Source organism: Mastomys coucha, unplaced genomic scaffold (genome assembly GCF_008632895.1).
Source record: "Mastomys coucha isolate ucsf_1 unplaced genomic scaffold, UCSF_Mcou_1 pScaffold20, whole genome shotgun sequence".
NCBI classification, from domain to species: Eukaryota; Metazoa; Chordata; class Mammalia; order Rodentia; family Muridae; genus Mastomys; species Mastomys coucha.
In genome coordinates, this window is record NW_022196903.1 from 131,386,666 (window position 1) to 131,409,752 (window position 23,087).

Genomic DNA, 23,087 nt, shown 5'->3' on the forward strand with positions numbered 1-23,087 from the left:
TCGTTGATCTGATCTTGATTTAACTTTGGAACCTGGTATCTGTCAAGAAAATTGTCCATTTCATCCAATAATCTGCCTTTTTGATGGAACCACTCTTCCTTTGAAAACATCCCAAGCTACAGAGTCAGGGAGCCCTCGACTCCGATCCCAAAGTGCGCTTGGCTAGAACATGTGACTTAGAAAAAGATTAGTATTATCTTCAAGTCTTTTTTTTTAAAAAAAAATGTAAATATAGGATAACAGTATAAGAATTTTAGATTTGGGTTATTTGAGTTCTTTATATGTTCATGTTAATGAGCAGGATAGTATTGCCTGCATGGATGTCTGTGCACTGTGTTCATACCGGCGGCCACCAGAGGTCAGAAGAGACCTTCGGGATACTGGAGAGTGATGGTAGTGAGCAAACATGTGGGTGCTGAGAACCAAATCCATGTTCTCTGCAAAAGCAGCTAGTGCTTTTAACCACTGAATTGTATCTCCAGCTTCATCTCATGTTCTTTAGAAAAATTAGAAGTAAAAATACAGAAAGCTCTGAAGATGTACACCAGCCCCAAAGGGCATACACCAAGAGAAATCACCAAGGTCACCATCCTTCGAATCCTCAACACGGGTAGACACAGTCCTGACCAACTCACTCTCATCTGTACAGCTTCTTGGCTGTCCCTGGTCAAATAGTAGTTATCATTCTTACTTAAAATTAAAGCAAGAAAGCTGCCACTTCAGCAGTGCTAACAGGCAAATCGGTGACTAATGTGGGGTCTGGGACAGGGCGGGCCTCCTTGTTCTTTTCCTGCATTATATCGTATGTGCACTGTTCTCAGCAGGAATTCCAGACCATCTGTGAAGACCCTGTGTAGAGAGCCGCTCTCAGGAGCACTCTGTCCCTTTAATGGATTTGCTTTTGTGTCTGCAAACTATCGGGGCATTTCTTGGCCAGCTCACTGATGAGTAGTGCCAGCTTTGCTTTGTTTTGTTTTTAGCCTTTCTATTTCCTTTTCCTTTGTTAGAAGAAGAGACAGCAGTGCACATGGGCAATGTTTTTACACTCCTTCATCTTATATCTCAGGACCCTTTCCTCCAGGGGTTTTGTTGGAGTGTGCTTATTTTGCTAGTTTGGATGGTTTGGTTTTTGATGAAGAGTAAAGTTGCATCATGGTCTAATTACATAGTCCTGGCTGGCCTGGAACTGGTAGGAACCCTCCTCCATCATTCCTTCTTGAACTCATAGGAATCCTCCTGCCTCATTCCTTCCTGAACTCATAGGAATCCTCCTGTATCATTCCTTCCTGAGTTCATAGGAATCCTCCTGCCTCATTCCTTCTGTCAAAAGCTGGAGCTACAGTCATATGCCACCATGTGTGGCTTCTGTGACACTATTTTAAGAATGTTAAGATCAACGTTCCTAGGGGTAGGGGTGGAGGAAAGGCTGTGAATAGCTCTGTCACTTTCCATGTCCTGTAGTCTACAGCAACATGTGGCTTCTCTCTCAAGTTACATTAAATGCACTTTAATGCCTATGAATTCTTGTCCGTACTTTGAACAGTAAGAGCAGCAGGTGGCTTTTTTATCAAGTTTACTTACAAGTGTAAACAAATAAGCTTGGGAGGTAAATATGGCTCGCCGTGGAGTTGCCATCCTGCTCTTCTTTCTTCCCGGCACCCAGTCACAAATACGAGCAGAGGTGGCACACAGCAAGTACTCAAGGCATTAAGGATCAGCTCTGTGGGGTTTTCAGATGGGATTGCATGTAGGTAGCTCAGGCTGACTTCAAACTCACCATATACTCCAAACTGCCTCCAAGACCCTAATCCTCTTCCCTCAACCTCCCAAGTGTTGGGGTACAGACATGTGCCGGCATCAACTCTCATGCTTTCTGACCTGTAAAGGCAGGCATGCATCCCCCCTGTCTCTCCCTTAAGACTTTTATAGAGACATTTTATAAGCCTATTTCCTTGCCTCTATTTTCCTATTCCTACATGATAAGTAGACCATTAATCAGAGAAACCCTACTCTGAAGGACTCTCCAGCTTATTAATAGATTTAATCTTCGTGTCTGTGCAGAAGGGAAGCCTCTGAGCATATGGCTACAGCCCACCAGAATGCCTACTTCTGGTAATTTGTAAAACGCCACCACAGATGGGAGCTGGCGGATGCCTTGTTCCTATGCATTATCTGCTGGGAGCAAACGATCCAGCTGTGCTTCTGGTAATTTGTAAAACGCCACCACAGATGGGAGCTGGCGGATGCCTTGTTCCTGTGCATTATCCGCTGGGAGCAAACAGCCCAGCCGTGCTTCCTGACTTTAAAGTCTTGGGCATGGAGTAGGAACCCTCTGCCTTCAAAGCTTTTGAACATGTTAAACAATGGGAATGCATGGGAATAACTTCTAGAGTCTTAATTTTCAAATAGTTGCAAACCACAGCATTGATAACTTCTCACTCTTGCCGCTTCTCCGCGTAAGAGTGTCCTGCATGCTGGAGGTCTAGAAAACAGGCTCAGTTTCCCCATATATCTAAGGACCACCCGTCAGCCCCCAGAGTTCCCCTAGAGGACAAGGCAATGGTTCCCTTAAGCAAACATGGTTGTTGTCATTATCATCTTCAAGGGCTAGGGGCGGAGGGAAGGCTGTGAGTGACTCTGCCACTTCCCATGTCCTGTAGCCTATAGCAACACGTGGCTTCTCTCTCTAGTTACAGAGGTGAACCCTAACGTGGTGGTGATCTCAGTGCTGGCCATCCTCAGCACACTTTTAATTGGACTGCTATTAGTGACCCTTGTCATTCTCAGAAAGAAGCACCTGCAGATGGCTAGGTAAGAAAAGTACTGTTATTTGTTCGTGTGTGAGTATAGGTGTGTGTGTGTGATTGTGTGTGTGCGCGATGATGATGATGATGATGATGATGATGATGGTGATGGTGATGGTGATGGTGATGGTGATGGTGATGATGATGATGACGGTGACGGTGACGGTGACGGTGACGGTGATGATGACGATGACGATGACGGTGACGGTGACGGTGACGATGACGATGACGATGACGGTGACGGTGACGGTGATGGTGATGGTGATGATGATGATGATGATGATGATGATGATGTGATGATGGAAGCCAGGGCCTTGTGTATTTTAGGCAAGTATTCTTCTACTAGCATAAACCTCAAGTCCTTCCCCTTAGACACATTCTCAACTACTTTCTTCACATTGCAGAATAATCTATCAGTTTTCTGAAAACATTGCTGCTCATTTGGTAACCACTACATCTAAGAAATTTGTTTCAAACAATGACCAGTTGGCCATTTCCAGAAAAAAATAAAAGGGGGTATCTTAATTAGGTTTTTAATTACTGTGAAAAGATACCATGATCATGGCAACTCTTATAAAGGAAATATTTAATTGGGACTGGCTTACAGTTTCAGAAGTTTAGCCCATTACCATCCTGGCAGGAAGCATGGTGGCACGCAGGCAGACCTGGTGCTAGAGATGGAGCTGAGAGTTCTACAACTTGATCTACAGGCAGCAGAAGGAGACTGTGTGCCCTGCTGGGTGTAGCTTGAGCATAGGAGACTTCAAAGCCAACTCCTATAGTGACACACTTCCTCCAACAAGGAAACATCTCCTAATAGTGCCATTCCTATAGGCCAAGCATTGGAACATGAGTCTAGGGGAACATTCCTATTCATCCACCACAAAAAGCAACAGAAAGACACTAGAGAGCTAGCCAATGGAGGAAAATGAAAACTAAAGTTTTGTGGTCCAGAAACCAGGGAAAGTTCCTCTCCTGCGAAGCAGTGACTGTAACCTGCACTTAGCAGGCAATGTGGGGGTAATATGGTGTAATGACCTAGTGGGGGTAATGTGGTATAGTGACCTACTCGGGGGAAGCATGCAGTGAATATCCATGCACATGAGCAATGGCAGAGGGTCAACAATGGAGGTACAGATGTGTGTTAGGGTCAACAATGGAGGTGCAGATGTGTGTTAGGGTCAACAATGGAGGTGCAGATGTGTGTTAGGGTCAACAATGGAGGTGCAGATGTGTGTTAGGGTCAACAATGGAGGTGCAGATGTGTGTTAGGGTCAACAATGGAGGTGCAGATGTGTGTTAGGGTCAACAATGGAGGTGCAGATGTGTGTTAGGGTCAACAATGGAGGTGCAGATGTGTGTTAGGGTCAACTATAGAGGTGCAGATGTGTGTTAAGGTCAACTATGGAGGTGCAGATATGTGTTAGGGTCAACTATGGAGGTGCAGATGTGTGTTAGGGTCAACTATGGAGGTACAGATGTATGTTGGGGTCAACTATAGAGGCACAGATGTGTTTTAGGGTCAACTATGCAGGTGCAGATGTGTGTTAGGGTCAACTATAGAGGTGCAGATGTGTGTTAGGGTCAACTATGGAAGTGTGGATTACATTAGGGTCATGAACACCTTTTGGCAAAGGTTGTGGGCTGACTCTGTTTTAGCTCAAAGAGTTTGATTTGCTACATTTCAAGGGGCTGTTTCTTTTAGTTTTATCTTTGTTTTTGGAATTGTATGCAAAACAGAATCATATAGAACTTACATTACCCACCCTACCCATCCCTTTGTAATGCTATTCTGATAAGCTGGATCAGAGGCCCTTCGTGTCAGGCAAAAAGCTCTGTCAAATAATCACATTGATTCTGTCTCTTTCAAACAGGGAATGTGGAGCTGGCACTTTTGTCAATTTTGCATCCTTGGAGAGAGAAGGGAAACTTCCCTACAGTTGGTGAGTGTTTCATCAGGGCATATCTCCAGCTTGCTTAGCTGGCCAGCGCTTGCTCCAAATTTGAATTTATTGTCTTTAAGGCATAGGTGATTTTTTTTCTGGTTGTCCTTTCTTTATTTCAATGAGTAATCAATGTGGGCCAGAATCATTTCTATAAACTGAATGGGATTCTTAAGTAGAGGGAAAAAGGACAATAAAGTCATACAAAGAGCCCCAAGTTGTGCTTCGGGCTCCAATGCAACAGCCACAATGAACAAGTGGCAGCCACAGGCCCAAGGGTGGCTTGAATAAATAACACAACAGCCATGTGCCCTGCAATGGGAGCCAACACTTCCATTCAAATATTAAATAAAAGTGCGCGGCCCAAGGGTCTCACCTCATGTATCAAAGACAGAGACAAATTTGAAATTTTTATGATGCCTTTGTCATTTACAATTGTAAAGGGAAGGTTCTGGAAGGAAGAGATGTTTAAGAAATTAGAAAAATGTCTAGAGATGAATTTCATTGCTGTTGTACTGAACTATGACGTGTAATAAATAGTAATCCTGTCCAGCTTAGCATTCAGTTCAGAATGTCCAGGAGAATCACCAATTAGGTAAACTTATTCTACTCAAGGGAACAGGGTTCCTTGCATTCTGTAGTTTGCAGGCAACCATCAAAGAGTTTAAATGAACCCTCTTTTCCCAAAGTGTCCAATGTTAAAGAAACAGATGTGAGAGACCAGAACTTTTATCGTACAGAATCAACAAGGTAGAGAACTTTATTTAAAATATGTAATCTCCCACTCAGAGTGTCGGCGATGAGCACTCCAGTCAAAAACAGAGTTGAAATGGGATTCTCTTTGATATGACTGCACTTTGGGTCATTTTAAAATTTTAACATGAATAGAGTTTTCTCATTAAAATATGATCAATCCCGTTATGAAGAAAGAGAATGTATAAGCCCTTGATGCTGACAATTTCAGAAACATGAGAAGGTTTGTTCAAATATGTTAGGATTCTTCTCAAGATTAAGAGACTCACCTACTCCTGCTTCTTCTTCCCTTTAAAAGATTGGGCCCCCAAACCAGTGGTATGAGGCTCATCTAGAAACTGCCCCAATTTGTATCTGGGACCTTAGAAAGCTGTGTGTTAATGAATCTCATGACCTGTCACAGTCTCTAAGATTTATGGACCAATTTGGGGAAACTAAAAGATTTCTTTTCAGGCCATTTCTATAAAATCACGAAAATTTTCCTGCAACTTGTAGCAAACTTAGTTTTACCAGTAACATCATATTCTGAGGGACTGAGATGTGATGTCTCAGTGAAGATTTGTTTTAACTAAAGTACAAAATGACAGTTTCCTTCTAGTTTTGATACTAACTATAAGTGCATCAAAGGGTATTTTTCAATCCACATGAATGGCTCTGACTTGAGTGCCATTTGAATACGTGAAAACCGATTCCAATCAGACATTTGATGTCAATAAGAATTAAAATAAGATTGCTTAATGTTTTACTTCCACTCTGATAAGGTCCAATGAAACACCCCGGGCCATGGATAGTCCATTGATTATGAATGAATGGTATCCAAGTAGCATGTTGAGTGGGTGCTTTAAGAAATAGCTTTAGAAATTGGTTAAGATTTAAATTGAAAATGCTATTGGATGTCACATCAAGTGGTACAAAAGCCTGGTCCTCTGAAACCCTCATAAGCGACCTGACTACTTCTATCCACTCATTCAAGCTGCCAAGCTCCTACCTGGCTTCTTAAATTATGTTAGTTTGGAAGGGCTGGTGGCTGAAAATAACACACCAGGCACTACTGAGCCTCGGGGAACTAAGTGGAAAATGAGATCTCCTAAAAGCAGACGAATTGATGCCAAATGAGTTGAAAGTTGTCTCTGATTACAATGAGGACTGGTGTGAATTGAAACCAACTTCGTCAATATTGTAGCCTTTAAGCCTTCCACTGGAAGCCTATACAGGGGAGTACTATTTAACTGTGGTATGGGTCGGCCTGGCAGGTAACTTATTGATATCTGTACACAGCTGAATTACTAACCCTTACCACGTTTTCATCTTTGCATCTGTTTATTAATGCTCACAGGCGTAGGAGTGTGTTTGCTTTCTTAACCCTGCTGCCTTCATGTCTTTGGACTGACTATCTTTTGGCATTTTATATTAACCCTTGGTAAGTGACTTCATTTTTACTATTTACCCCACCTGCAGTCTTTAAAGGTCCGCTTGCAGAAAGTAAACACAAGGAGCTAAGGGATTTGTTTCTCCTTGCTGGATTTCACATGGTTCTCAGTGCATGCCATGAGGAAGCCAATGGAGAGGCACGGAGACAGCGGGTGGTACCCAGATGCCTACAGAGCCTTCCCAGCAAGCTTCCCTCTCCCAAGTTCCTCATCATTTGTGTCCTCTTGGGGTTGGTCTGTTGGCTTTCCACATTTGAATCCCATTTTTCTACTTGTCCCCCGCACAAGAGAACTCCTTATTTCCCAGAAGGTAAATGTGGGAAGGTGGAGGCAGTGGCCTCTGAATCTGGAGACCTCTGCTTTCATAACAACCTCACTTCTATAATTATTGAATATCTAACTGCATATAAGCCTCTGTGTGCAATTATCTTCTCTAATACCCCCACAGTCTGAAGGGTTGACAGTCCTTTTAGGGGTGGGAAGACAGAACTTTGAGCTCTCAGCTAAGCAGCTAAGGCTGCTCTTGCAGAGGACCCAAGTTCAATTCCCAGAACCCACAGGGTAGAGGCACAGCTCACAACCACCTGTAACTCCAGCTCCAGGAGATCCATCGCCCTCCTCAGGCTCCTGTACTCATGTACACATACTTTTACATACACACATATACACATAATTTAAAGATTAAAGTCTTTAAACAAAAGAAAAGACAATAGATCCCCAAGGAGAGTGGGTGTCTTGATATCATGAGCTGTCATATAATAAATACAGGTTCTGAACCTGGGAAATCTCCTCTCCACTCTAAATAGACTAGAAGCACCTTCTTTTAAGCTTTTATTTTCTTCATATCTAAATCACATGGATAACCAAGTGTTGAAGCACATTTTTCTTGGCTTTTGCTATGCTACAATGATAATAATTATGAAAATAAACTTGAATTCTTAAGCCAAAGAATCCAAAATTATTTTACCCCCAAACCATTAGAGAAATAGTCTTCTAGGAAACTGACAAAAATCACACACACACACGCACAGAGAAACAGAGAGAGAGAGAGAGAGAGAGAGAGAGAGAGAGAGAGAGAGAGAGAGAGAGAGAGAGAGAGAGAGTTTATTGTTCTTAAGTATTAATATATGGTTGTTTAGGTAGAAAATAATGAACAGTTACCAGAAATGTGGGCAATGTGAAGCAGACTTGGAAGGAATAAAAATATCTCATGGAATGAAACAGTGGTTGTGTGTGTGTGTGTGTGTGTGTGTGTGTGTGTGTGTGTGTGTGTGTGAGACAGAGAGAGAGATAGAGACAGACAGATGTGGAGTCACAAAGAGACAGAGAGTATGAGCTACTACAAAATGTGTACGTTCTTCTTTTAAAGATACTAGAAGGACGTTCTTTGAACAAGGCCAACCACACCCCACTGTAGTGGCGTACTACCGTTATCAGGGCTGTGACCACTTTTCGGGTTAAGACTTTGACATCATCAACTCAGTGTGTCCTGTAGTTAGCATCATATAGTCTCCATGTATGAGCAGTACATGTAAACCCCACCTTGACCTTGAAACCCTGCGCTAACCTTTCGGCTAAATACCCGCTCATCATCCTAAGGAATTCCCAGCTGTCCTTAGGAGGCCGGTGGTGACTGGAGCGGCTGCCACAGGTTTCAGTGGAAGGAAAGCTGTGAACAGTGCTGTATCCCCTTCCCAGCTCAGACCCTCAGCTCTTCTCCTTTTCTACGGTTCACAACTTGCGTGTCTTTCTTAAGGACGTGCTGCTGAACAGATGGCCAACCCCCTGAAGGTCCACTGTACACAGTATTGATCAAGTAGTGTGAAACCCTGGTCCAGGGGGGCAAAATGCCCCGCTGTTTTTAGGAGAACATCCTGAGGTTGTAAATAGTTGCCTCGAGGTGAGAAGGGACAGGTCAAGATAACAGGCCAGTCTCTGTTGTCACCTTCTAAAGTGTCCACACATCCCAACCACACAATATAGCTTGAATTCTCCACTGCTCGATCTGTGAACCCCTCCCTCGGCTTGCGTTCGCTAAGCCTTCCATGGATGTGTTTTTCTTTGTATTTCATACACCTTGTCAACCACAGCCACAAACAGCTCAGTTACCACCACCACCCCCACCCCCCACACACACACACACATGCTTTCAAAGCATTATTCCACTTCCCCCAGGCGCAGGGATTTGAAGAGATGGGTTTCTATTTGATTGGCTGCCAACCTCGGATGCCTCGGGAAGACTGAGAGGCAGTCGAGAGATCCTGTCAGTGCCACATAGTCCTTCCCTGGTGGCAGAATGTGTGTCTGGCACTTGTGCCCTATCAGTTTGGCTTCTACAGGGAGTGCTGACTTAAGGGGACTTGGAGCCAGACGCTTTAAGGCTATCTCCTGCTCTGAACTAAATTCACTGTTGCTCCTTCTCTCTGCCATAGCCACATCTGTGTTTCTGCTTTGATTCCTAAATGGCATGTTAAGTATGGATGACATTTAGTTACAGTGTTCAACTGTATGCATGGCCATCGTGTGCTATGTTTGGAGTAAGGTACACCCAAACGGCCTTTGTCAGGTTTTATGGTGGCCTTGGTTTAGCACGGGAAACAGCTGCACTTATGAACCTGGGGTCTTGGAGGTCTCTCTACTTTGTCTTAATCACCATATATTCCACACCTCTGCCATTGCCTCGGACTCTTTTGGGGAATGCGCTGTAGTGTGGTTGGTTTTCTTAGACTGTTGTGCCCCTAAAGAACTTAAAATCCACCATAATTTCTCTAAGCCACTGGACATTTTAACTTTGTCATCCATAAATAAAAGGTGGGAAATGAAGTGTGTGTGATTCTCTCTGTGTGTCTCTCTGTCTGTCTGTCTCTGTCTCCCTGCCTGTCTTTCTGTCTTTCTCTATTTTATGTGTGCGTATGTGCATGCCGGCTCACCTGCCTGCCCTGCCCTGCCCTGCCTGCCTGTCTGATGGATGAGTGATGCTCATTTGGTTGTTTTGGTAATGTTTATCACTGAAAAAAAAATGATGCCATAAACTTTTCTCAGTTCCTTGACTGTTACATATGCACACTAGCCTGCCCCGTCATGTATAGTCAAGCCTTAACCTGTATGTTTATAAGTGAATTCTCCACCCCCCACCCCCACCTCATTGTAGTAATACATTTGGCACAGCACTCAAAAATGCAGAAAGATGCTGTCCCTGTGGCTGTGGTCTGTCATCAGTCAATCTTGACACATTCCACAGCCTTCCAATACAGGGACACTCCTGATTCAGCAGAATCTCAACAGGGCGTTGAAAGCAGCCACAAATCATACACAGACCTTCATGGCCACAGCACACCATACAAAATACACGGTGGAATTTTACATCACATTGAAAGTTCACTCGGTAACAGATGCAATTGGAAGAAAAAACCACGTGCTTCTGTTCTCCACGAGTCTTGTTTCTCCTGGGCTGCAGACTAGTTGCAGCTCACTCCAGTGTAGATGTGTGCAGCATCTCTCTTCCGCGCACACCCCTTTGCGTTGGATTCCTTTTACAGTCTGTTTGGGTAGGAGAGAATTCATGTTCACTCTCAGTCTCAGGTCCCTAGCAAGCTGTCAGCCACCTGCCCTGACTTCAGTTTTCTTAAAGCACTGGTGTAAGGGGCTATGTAGCATTCCTCACATTAACTTAATACCATGAGCGCTGAACCAAGGAGGAGCCACGGAGTTTTCTCTAGGTTCCAGCATCAAGTGGTATAGCTATGCCTGACATCAGTGCTTTCTAACTGATGGGCCAGACTTGTATTTCCTCTAAAGTCTAAGAATAAAAGACAGAGAGGATGAGGCTGGGTAAGCAGGGGAGAAGCAGGAGAGGGGTGTGGGCATCTTCACTTGGAAGTGGGGAGAAATAAAAACCATCCAAACTCAGAAACTCCACTATAGCACTATGGATGCGTCCCCCTCTGACTGCTTCCTCGCTATCCAGTAGCCTCACTTTGCAGGATCTCACAAGCCCAAGTGACAATTATGCTTTAGGCAGTTTGAGAACAGTAAATCTCTCCTTTTACTGGTGTGCATTTATTGTCCACAGTGGTGTGAGCCTGTTTGTGTGTGTTTGTGTGTATATGTGCTTACAGTCTGTGTGTGGAGTATGATATATGTGTATACGTGTGTGTGTGCATGTGCTCTGAGTGTATATGCCTGGACAGAAAGGGGTATGCGTGTAGTGTGTGCATGTATGAATATGTGTGTGGTGTGTATCCATGTGTGCATGTGTGTTTGGTACGGTGTACATCTCTGTGTGTGGTTGTGTATGCTGTGTGTGGTATGATCATAGGCTCACACCACAGTGAACACATTGGGATCAGAGGACAACTTTCAGGAGTCACCTCTCTCTTTCTGCCTTGAGTTCCAGGGCTGGACCCAGGTTCTCAGACCTGTCAGCAACACCTTGTACTGGCTGAGCCAGCCCCAGCCCTCGGGAAAACATTTTTCTCAAGTATATTTTAGGCTTTGAGCATATTTGTCTCCTGCATTCAACCCAGCCTCCCTTCTCCTCCATTCCCTAGTCCTGCTCCTACCTTAAAACCACATATAATAAAAAGAACATGGGATGTGTGATTTGTATGATTGACTCACTAAGTGAAGTTATGAAGATAATACAAATTTAAGAATTTTCCCTTCAATTCAACACCACATACACACACCATACCCCTCACACAGACCTCATGCACACACATACCTACTATAGACACACATACACACTGCACATACATGCACACTATACCAAACACATACACACACCACATTCTCTCACACACAGATCACGTGCACACACATACATACTACACATACATACTCGCCATGTAAGATGTGCAATTTGCATAATTGAGTCACTAAGTGAAGTTGTGAGGATAATATGAATTTAAGATATTTTCCTTCGGTTTAACATAACAATCATTCATTGGCCACAGGCTATGTCACCCACTGTCCAAGCTCAGCCCTGAAGGGCACAAGCGAGTGGCAGGTGGGACAACACGGTATCTATCACACCCTGTGAGACATGGCCATGGGCCTGGTGCTATAAAAGCCTGGGAGAGCACTGCTTCATTCCTTCAAAGGCTTTCTGAAGCTGAGACATCTACGCAGTTACAGTTTCGACGTACAAATAAGTAATTTGATACATGAAGTACTTTCACCCAGAACTGATTGTTCTCTATTGACATTTTTGGAAACCTGCATGCCTCTGTTAAACTATTTAAAGACCTGTGATATGAATTATAGCAATATTTACTATCATTTCATCACGTGTTCAGTTAGGTAACGCATGCCACTTGTACAGACGATAAAATACAACAAAGTACTTCCTGTAGCTGCTATTGTGGTGTGCGGCGACTCGGGCTGAATGCTTTACCTGCCGTGTGAACTCCATCACTCTCAATAGCCCTAAGTAGATGTAATTAACTGAACCATACACTAACACTTCCTGTGTTTGCTTATGGGTTATTAATGAACTGAGCAGAACCAGGTGGCAGGTCTGCTTCTTCGCGAGGACATAGGAGAACTGTGTAAGTCCCTCTCTTCCCTCCAGCAGGGACACAGTTCACACAACCTGCCGAATGACGGGCAAGGCTACTTAGGTCTGTAACTAAGAATCCTGCCCCGTCTTCTTGGTATTGGCTCTTTATGCCCCGACTCTTCTCTCTTGTGTATAGACTCTGGAAATCAGGAAGTGGATATTTGTGTTACCAATAAAACATCCTACTAAGGTAATCGCCAGGAGCCAGTGACTGTATTTGTAGAACTCAGTTTTCAGCAAGGGGGAAATACAAAAACGCTACCTAATAGTTTCTTAACGTGAGTCAGAAATTCTTATCTTTGCACAGACAGAAGACTAATTTAACAAAACTGAAGTACTGAATAAAAATTAAAATTTTAAATTACATTAAATTTAAAAGTCAATCATGTAAACCAACTTTTTATCCTGATAAAGTTTTTTTTATTCAATTTTCAGGAGTAAAAATGGCTTAAAGAAGAGGAAACTGACGAAGTAAGTCTACAGCACTGTTGTCCTCAGAGAGTTCCATCATGGTGATCTTAACTTTCCAATTGAAACCTTCCTATTGCTGTGAGAAAATACTCTGACCTAAATAACTCAGGAGAGGAAAGGGTTTATTTTATCTTACAGGTTACAGTAGAATACTGAGAGAAGCCAGGGAAAAACTCAAGCAGGAGCCAGATGTGGTGGCACACACCTTTAGTACCAGCACTCAGGAGGCAGAGGCAGACAGCTCTCTGTGACTTCTAGGCCAGCCTGAACTACATAGCAAGTTCTAAGGCAGCCAGGGCTACATAGGTTGATACCCACTGCCCTGTCCCCAGTGTCAAAAACAAAACAAAAAAAGAACTTGAAGCAAAAACCATGGAGGAGCTCTGCTTGCTGGCTCACCGTGGCTCATGCAGTATGACCTAAGAACCCACATAAGCCAGAGGCGCACTGTGCTGCCCACAGTGGTCTAGGTCCTTCCACAGCAATCAACACTCAAGATAGCTCCCCATGGGCGTACCCCTCGAGACTGACCTGGGCAACCCCTTAGCTGAAATGCCAGTCCCAGTGAACTCAAGGCTATGTCAAGTTCAGCTACCTAGGTCAAAAAATATGACATACTTCCAAATAGAAGGAGCTGTGGAGGAAGAGGATGGGATGTGTTGAAAAGCAGTCTATGTTGTTCGGGCACAGGGATGGATTATAATTTAGGGCACACTAAAGATGCTCATCACAGAACCCATGTCAGGAAAAGCATCAATCCTTACCATAAGGAACCTTAGAAAGGAGGGGGTGTTAAGACTTACAGAAAGCTTACCAGAGGCCACGTGACATGCCAAACATATGACCATCTAATGTATACACAAAGGTAAACAAAGGCTCTGGCCATTTTATGTTTTGAAGTTCTACATTTATTCCAGAGAGAGGTTCTTACTCTAGCTGATACTAAAATTAATACTTTGATTATACTATTTCTGAAATCCTTCATAATAAACAGGAAGGATAATTAGCTAACCTGGGCTCTTACCTACCTCCGGAACTGTTAATTCATAAGAGAATGATTCCGTTGAGTGGAAATTAACCATCCATTCATTTGAGAAGCTTAATGAGTTAGTCAGCTTCAGGCTTCTTTTTTTTAATTAGAATTCTGTAGTACATATAAAGAATGAAACTTTTTTTTCTAAATAGAATTCAGTCTTGATTTTTACCATGGATAGAACACTGATGTAGAAGGCAGGGGAGCTCTGGGGACATTATTGCCGATGAGAGAAAGAGGACAAGATGTGTGTTAGTCTGTCCAATATTTCTAAAGAAACATGAAGATAAAATATTATTTTTTGCCTTGAATAGATTATGATTTAGGGCACAGTAAGATAATTGTTCCAAAGTTTGTCTAACACCAGTAAGTATTCTCTTGACATGCACCAAGGGGTGTGGGAGAGGGGAATTGGTCAAGAAGAGACAATTGTTTGGGAGAAACATGACAGCAATGGAAAGTCTTTGTTGCAGAAAAACTATTGGTAGATTTCAAAGTGAGCTATAGAAGGACTGGCTAGTATATTCAGGAACAGAGTCACAGGCCAAAGGGCATGGGGGACACTCTGAGATGTCCCCTTTCATGTCCCAGGCAGAAAAAAGATGAAAGATCTGGACTCTGGTCCCAGATATTGGCCTCCCCTTGTTTTCATGTAACCATCCTTTCCTCTTTCGTTCTGCCCCATCCTTCAGTGCCCTCTCCTCCCTCCTCATGGGCTCCCTTGTTCTCCGTGTTAACTCTGTACCCTCTTATCCTTCTTGGTATTGTTTCTTCTCAGTCATATATCTGCTCTGCATTCACTACACATGCTCCTGTACATTGTGAAAACGTATAATATCAATCAGGCACTTCTACCCAGCCTTTGATTATTCAATTCCCAGATAAAAGACATGTGAGACCTTTAATTTATAATAAGCCCTTATCAGCACTGGAGCTGGGCAGATATCTATCCTCTATGCTATTTTGTCTACTTCCCTTCCAATAACCTCACTATATGATTTGCCATGTTTCGTCTGGGTTGCTCTTAACTCCAACTAGCCAGCTCTCATGGCCGTGCTTTTAAGATTCTTACCCCATGACATCTTCTCCCTCTACCTTTCTCTCTCTCTCTCTCTCTCCCTCTCTCTCTCTCTCTCTCTCTCTCTTCCTAGTCTCCCCAGACCCAAGCCAGGAAACCACAAGCCCTGATTATCTCAATTCTGCCCACCCTCAGGCTGTAAGCATCTTTACTCACCAATCAGGAATAACTTGAGAGGCAAGGTTACATAGTGTCACTTGTGTCTACACACAGACTCTCTGGGGGCAACCAGACTTTAGAGGTCAACAGCTAGCATTAAAATACAAGCAGCATCAGACCAACCCACTACAGCTAGCTCCTGGATTTCTAGTAACAAGGGTGCAGTTGAGAAGGGTTAAATCCAGCTTTAACATAAATGCCTCACCACAGCAACCCACAGCAGAGAAAGCAGTTCTAACATGTGAGTCCATCTTTAGCTGGTACTTTGGAAAGAGAAAAAGGTTAAAGTGGGGACTCCCCTGAAATAGGACTTGCTCCGCCTGGGCTCTTGCCGGACATCTACTCCCCAGTGGCCCCATGGCAGATTCCTCATTTTCTTCCCTTAACCAGGACTCTCTTAGGTTGTGTGGTTCTGCTGTGAAGGAGATGGAAGGTGAAGCTTTGCACATGCTAGGCAGGTCACTAAGCTGTATCGCAGCCATCCTTAGCTCGTGTGGACCAACCAAGCATGTTGTATGTCTTATGAACTACCATGTGTTTATGAGCAAGAATCATTGTTTCTATAAGTTCTGAAGTAAAATGTTGGAGTTTAGATGGAGCCCCAAGAACTTTCATTCCCTTATGATCTACTAAAATTTTAGCATAAATGAATGTTATAAATTAGCTTATGAGGTAGATTAGCTAGTCAACAGCTTCAACCAAATACCTAACCCATGTTGTGTAGTTGGTAATAGGATATGGACTGTAGACAGATGGAGAAACTGAACATGTAACAAGACTAAGGCATGGGCTAGCTGTGTAGACCCTGCCCAAATGGGAAGGCTGGGTCAAGAGGAGAAAATACAGCTTCAGAAAATACAGAAAACACCCAGAGACTCCTAGATTTACACTTCACTTTTAATTTAATTCCTAGTGTCTAAGAAGTCTAGTGAACATATACTTTTTCTAAAACTTAATTAAAGAATATAGTAACAGTGAGTGCTCACTCAAGAAAAGTGAAACTTCTATTTTTGCCAAGAAAAATTCACAGGGGTGGTGTCAACCAATTACACAGGTGTGGTGTTGACCAATATACTGCCCGTTATGTTGATTTTGAAACGTTCTTTTCTTTGTATTTCACAAAGCCCTGTTCAGCTGGATGACTTTGATTCCTACATCAAGGATATGGCCAAGGACTCTGACTATAAATTCTCTCTTCAGTTTGAGGTGAGTGGTGAGGCATTTTCTCCCTGCTGTGGTTGGCAGGCTGTGGGAATGGTCAGGTCTGCACTGGGACCATTTTCCTGCTCTATGGCAGAGCATGTGATATATATTCTACCAAGTGAGGGAGGCTGGTGTCAGAGCCGCCTTAACTTCTGGGCTAGATCAAGAAGGGGAACGCACAGCGAGCTCAGTTGAGGGGAGGGAAATAACAGGAATGGGTCCAAAGGTGAGGAGATGGGACCAGGAGGTGCCATCTTTGAAAAGCCAATCACAGTCAGGAGGATGGAGAATTAAAAGCAAACCGATGCTTGGCATCCAACTCACCTTCTAGAGACTTTGTTGTTTCTAGGTGACATGGACCGTAGACGTCAGCAGTCAGGGTGGGTGGCTGGCATCCATCCCTGTATTTCCTAGGTATGTGAGAGCCAAGAACAGGGTGCTCATTAAGCTAGGATTCCAAGCAACGCTGTCAAGTGCATGCTGCCCTTTGGCTTTTCTTTCTTTTGAAACCTGGGGATAGAAAGAATTGCTCATGATTTGTGGAGACAAAGAAGGACACCGACCACACTCCCTTCCCCTGAGGCATGCGCTGAGTATGAGACCATGTGCCGGCACAAGCAGAAATGAGCTAATACAACAGACTGGGTGCTTGCTTTGCCTCGCTGTGGCTCCCAGCTCCTAGAAGCCTTACACACTTCAGGCTCCACAGCACCTGCACTGACCCGTGATCCGGGATAAATGGGAAGACAGCAATCTTTCTAAGTCTGGCAGTTTTCTTTATAAGCCTAAATTCCCTTTCCCAGTAAAGTAGATGGTTTTATCTCATTTATTCTTTCCATTTCTTCTTTTTCTTCACCATCCAAGAACCTCTGTAGTTAGCAGAGGCCAGTGATAGGCAAGCTGCAGATATTCTTTCAGGGAGCTTGAGGGTAAAAAAAAATCTTCAAATGTTTACCTTCTTTTTATATAGTAAAAAAAAAATACTTTACTATGAGTGTGTATGTTTGTGTGTGTGTACATGCCATAACATGTATGTAGATAAGAATACATGCTATAACATGTATGTAGATAAGAAGACAATTTCCACAAGTCCATTCTCCCCCTCACCATTTGGGGCCCAATGATCCAACTCAGGTCATCAGGCTTGGTAGCGAGAACCATTGCCCACCAAGCCTTCTCACTGACCTGTGGATCTTCATGACTAAATGCAAAGGCCCCTAACTACCACCTGTCTTGGTAAATCTCACATCAAACCTGGGTAGCTACCTATTTCCTGCTGGTGCCTATGAAATTAGCGATGTCACCCCCTCAGTGTTACATCTCAAATAACAGAAATATAATTGCATTCAGGGGTCTACAGTAAAAACAGCATTTCAGAAAGGATGTCACTGGAAGGAGAAAAAAATTTAAATATTGACAGTAAGTCAAAATTCTTTAAAAATGAATAACCGGATAAATATTGTGGTGGAGGTGAAAATAATGGTATGTGGTTTGGTCACACTTTTCTGTGTGCTAAAAACCCTGAGAAAAACAAGTTAGGAAAGAAAGCAATTTTCCACCCACAGCTCTAGGATGAAAGAGTCCGTCCTGGTGGGGGAGGCATCAGAACCACACAGGAGGCTGGACTTTGAGGAAGCAGAGACAAAGGAAGTGAGGACCAGGCTGTAAAACCTCCCAAAGCTGGTCCCTGGGGATGTACATCATCAGGCAGAGCTCACCCTCCTGAAGGTCCCATTACCCTCTCAGACAGCACCACCATCTGGGGACCAAGTGCTCAAACCCAAGGCTTCTGGGGAAGCTTCATCATGAAACCACCATAGGTGCAACAGAGGTTCAGGACCTCTCTGAGGATGCACAGTTTAGGCCATCAAATGAGAGTTTAAATACTACAGTGTCTCAGAACTGTATACTGCCTTTAAAGTTCAGTGCCATTTTCTGGCTTGAGAATTAAAAGAATGCTCTTCTTGTAATGGAAACATAATTCTAATCAGCTTTTACCTAAGTAAAGAAGGCTTTATTGAAAGGATATTTATGTGTCTCGTGTAAGCAAAGAAAGGGTTGAGCAGCTAAACCTTCGGTGGGCTTCAGGGATGGCTGGAAGCTCAAGCTGGATCCCTAAGAAGGCACCTTCCTTTCTTACACTCTGCTAAATGTTCAATTGACCACGTGCCTGGCTTTTATGTGTTCAGTGTATGAATGGACATTTTAATTTAGCTTATAACATTTGTATTTGTATGTAAGGATTTCTATTTATTTGGCCCCTGATAGGTCAATATTGGAGGCTAACCCTTTTCAAACCTCAGTTTCTTCAGCTATAAGACAGGTGGATTGAACTAGACTAGTGATTTCCCACTGAGAAAGAGCTGACCTGTCCCCAGGGAATGTGGTGATGTGTGTGGGTGGCTTTGGTTAGTGTTTTGGGTGGAGGCTACTAACAGTATTTAATGAGAGAAGAGCAGAAGAATCAAACTTTCCTCAGGGTGTAAAATCAGGAATTGCCTTCAGCCAGCAGTACTCTCATGAAAAACATTGGGCTTCATGTGGAGCACGGGCCAGCAGGCTTACCATGCCTGTCTATTACGGTTCTCCAGACACCCAATGGGGTGCGTGCATAGAAGCAGCGGGGTTATGGAGAGAGTGGGTTGTCTTAATGTACTAGCTTATGGAGACTAGAAAGTTTAGGCCTCAGGGCAGGCTGTCCCGCTGGTGAACCAGAGAAAAGCTGAGATCGCAGTCCTGAGTCTGAAGGTAGGAGCAGAATTCCCTCCTCCACAAGGAATTTGTTTCCCCTCTTAATTCAATTAATTGATTGGATGAGGCGTCCCTTTGTATAAACAGTAATCTACTGAGTCAATTTAGTTCCTCACAACCTCATTTGCCATGCTCCTAACAGGCTCTAGTTTGCTATGTGGTCAAGCACCTGGGCACTACAGCCTAGCCGAGCAGACACATAAATGCAGCCATTGTTCCTTTCTCCCTGCCAGCCTGTTTTGGACTGGCGTTTGCTCAGCCAAGGCCCACACTGGTTGGGTTTCCTTTCTTTCTGACAGCCTCCCGTCCACTCTCGAATCTTCCCAGGCCACAGTGCCTCAGATTGAGGGTGATTTCTTCACAGCTTTCCAGGAAGTACTCCTGACTGCCCTCTGTGTATACACATGACGTTCACATCATAGGCTTCAGATTGGTTCCTGTTCTTTGTATTCATAATTAGGGAGGCAGAAGAGGGAAAATGCTTCTAGTTATAGCAGTACCCCCCGGAAAGGTATGAAAGTGACTGAATCTCTTGGGTCTCACTAAGCCCAGCAGCTGAAACAGGTATTTGCTCTGCTCACGTGAACGCTTATAATATTTCCATTCATTTCCATACTAACATTGAAAGATCAAACGTGTATTGAGAGATGGCATCATTTGTAATCATTATGCAAATTGAAGATAATGCCTACATTTACATATATTACCAATACGGCTATAAGTCATACATGAAGCTGTATGACTTTCTACTTCTTATTTGCTGAATTAATTCCCTTCATATTCGGTATCTGATTTGGAAACCGTGAGAAAGATTGATGACTCTTCTGAAGGAAATACACATCATCTTTCTTTAAGGAGGTTGGGAACCAGGAAGGACACAGCTTCATTTCTGATGTTTCTGGTGAGAAAGCGGCTGAAGAACCAGATCTCAGAGCTCAAGGTGGAGCCATCCCCTGCCATGTCGCATAGCCCTGGCTTTCCCATTGGTTCCTGGCATTTGGAATTATCTAAAACCCAGGTGAAGGCCCTCATGCTCTTTGTTCAGAAACATGGCTACACATAGACCTGTATAGCATCCTACAACTTGTACAAGTGACTTTTTCTGACAGTGGCACCACCTCAGCCTGCCTCAGCCCTGTTCCCTGAACAGTGCCTGCGGTCGTCACTGGCATACATCACCTCTAATCTCCCCATAATTTTGGGGTCCAAGATCTTTGCTCCCAGCCTTGACTTTTCCCTCGTGTCATTCCCTCAGTCCGAGTGTTTGATCTCTTTCCAAGAGTCTCTCCTAGCACCGTAGCCTTGGCCCGTGCACTGCCCCTAATGCATTGCATCTTAGTTTCCCGGTCCTTGAGAGCCACTGTAGACATCCTGGAGGTTGATGTCTTTTATTTCTACCCTTCCATTACCCACCCATCAGACTCCCATCAGCACTGTGCGCTTTCCTTGAGGTTTGTGTGATGCATTGAATTGTGTTTGTGTGATGCATTGAATTGTGTCCACGCACACCTGCCAAGGTCCCATTGTCTCCCTCCCATAGGATGGTATCTCATTCTCAGAGAGGACCATGATACACGGAGATAGAATGGCCAAAGGTTAAGAGATCATACTATATGCAGCTGAGCTATAGGTGAATGCCCCATTAGAAGCTAAAGAGAGCCAATGAAGTATCTCCACCACAGCCATCACGGAGAGGGTGTGGTCCTGCTGACACCTTGGTTTCTGATTTGTGCACTGCAGAGCTAGGAAACAATACATTTACTTGGTGTTAAGTCACCATATGTGTGGCACCTTGTCAGTACCACACTAGATGAGAGTTTACTCTCTTCATCCTCCTTGATGGTCACCTGAAGATAAGCATATACCACAGTTCTACTGTGCCGTTAGCTCGCTGCAGGTGGGCCCTCTGCTCTTTCCCCTCCCTTTGTCTCCCCTGTGGTCACGTGAATCACTTGCCTCTAATGCCCAGTCTGTTCCAAGGTCAACACTAACTACTGCCATCTGCTGATGGTGCTGCCAGCTCTAAAAGCCTACGCTTGCCTTACGTGACCGGCTGACTGTGTTCTTCCAATCCATGGAAGGCCTCGCCTCGTTGACAGTGTTTGAAGATGAGGCCCTTTGGAGGTATTTAAGATAGACAGAGTAATGAAGCTGGGAGTCTAGTGGTGAGATTAATGCCTTTATGATAAGAGAAATTAGTGAGTTTGCCATCTTCTTCTCCCCCTGAGTTTCACATTAATAAGACATGGGAATACATAGAGCTGACAGCTGCTTACAAGTCAAAGACTAATAAGGAAATCCACATTGTCAGCAACTTGGTTTGGGAGTGTTCAGCCCCCATGACTATGAAAAATAATAGCATCCTTTGGTTAAAACCACAGCCCTGTGGTGTTTAGTTATGGCAAAACAGAGAGAGAGAGAGAGAGAGAGAGAGAGAGAGAGAGAGAGAGAGAGAGAGAGAGAGAGAGAGAGAGAGAGGAAGAAGAAGAAGAAGAAGAAGAAGAAGAAGAAGAAGAAGAAGAAGAAGAAGAAGAAGAAGAAGAAGAAGAAGAAGAGAGAGGGAGAGGGAGGTAGGGAGAGAGAGAGAGAAAGAGAGAGGGGGAGGGAGGGAGAGAGAGAGAGAGGAAGAGAGAGAGGGGGAGGGAGGGAGAGAGAGAGAATGATTTTACTTTCTCTGGAGTTGGATGTTTTAACTGTCTCTGGCCCAATATAGACTGCCACTGGGCTTGGTGACTATATTAGGCCCCTAGCAAGTCATCACAGTGTTCTTGGCTTAAAACAACAGACCCTGTTCTCCAACTTGTCAGATTCAGAGCTGAACTGAGAACCTATCAGAGCCACTCTCCCTCTGGAGCCTCCAAGGAGAGCACTTGCTTAGCCTGTTCTGTTTCAGGAGGCCCCAAGTGTTACTCCACGAGCAGCTACATCAAGCCAGACTCTAACCAGTCTCCACATGGCTTCTCATCTGGTAATCCATACAGAGTGACTTATCCCCACCGACTTTTACAAAAGGAGCACATTCATAGGCTGTGACATGGACACAGCTCCTTTGGTAACACCATGCAACCCACAGGGACGTCTCCAATAAATAAAAACCATGATTGATTATATTAGAAGCAAAACGGGCAAACAGGAACTCGAAAATGATTTATGTGGCTTCAGCCCGTCACCGCTACACTTTATCGTAATGAAGGTTTGGCCTTCTGCGGCAGCAGTGTCTGTACGGTTAGAGAGAAAAATCCCTGCAGAGTTACTGAACTGGAAACTTGTGTGATTTTCTTCTCGGTGACAAGCTAAATTACAAAGCCTGCAGAGCTGCTCGTGTGTACTCAAAGCTCCTGCTCCGCTGCAGTTCAACTTGGCTAATTTACATTTAAGGTGTTCAGCCAATTAAGCCGCTCTTACCAACTTAGGGCATTTTCAACTGGGACGGCAGCAGCACTGGCTTTCAGGTCTCCTAGGGAGTCGACGTCCACTTGTTCAGCCCGCTCTACGTCCACTTGTTCAGCCTGCTCTATGTCCACTTGTTCAGCCCGCTCTACAGCCCGGGGTCTGTTTCTAAGGCTTCTTTTGTATCCGAGGCCTTTTCCAGTTGCTTTTTAGTCTGTGTCCAAATTGGGGGCGGAAAACCAGGAGTCATTATAGAACCAGGCCAGGCAAAGCAAAAACAACCAAGCACAGCATCGCTGAGTGCTTCACAACTGGTGTTCATGGGGCAGTGTTTGCCTTTGCTGAGTTTAATAATTCCATTTGCAAGTTATACAAGCCAGCAAAGAACGGAAAAGTTATAAGATTTGATTGAGGATAATTAAACCTATGCTGAGGAGTTTCGTGCTGCTTTTGAAAGACCTATAAAGTGTCACACGCAAATAAGGAAGAGATTTTGAAAAATAATCTCTTTT

The 23,087-nt window shown here is 44.0% G+C and overlaps 1 protein-coding gene across 4 annotated transcripts in view; it reads left to right on the top strand.

The window, feature by feature from the left end:
* The window catches only part of Ptpro (protein tyrosine phosphatase receptor type O), a 210,400-nt gene that overhangs the window by 165,446 nt on the left and 21,867 nt on the right, over nucleotides 1–23,087 (top strand). For 2 of the 4 annotated variants that reach the window (XM_031383700.1, XM_031383702.1), the window contains 5 exons: nucleotides 2,691–2,811; nucleotides 4,679–4,747; nucleotides 6,837–6,920; nucleotides 12,926–12,961; nucleotides 16,356–16,437. In XM_031383700.1, the coding sequence (XP_031239560.1) occupies nucleotides 2,691–2,811; nucleotides 4,679–4,747; nucleotides 6,837–6,920; nucleotides 12,926–12,961; nucleotides 16,356–16,437 (392 nt within the window). The remainder of the gene's footprint in view (nucleotides 1–2,690; nucleotides 2,812–4,678; nucleotides 4,748–6,836; nucleotides 6,921–12,925; nucleotides 12,962–16,355; nucleotides 16,438–23,087) is intronic. The other 2 variants (XM_031383701.1, XM_031383704.1) reach the window with 1 other exon arrangement.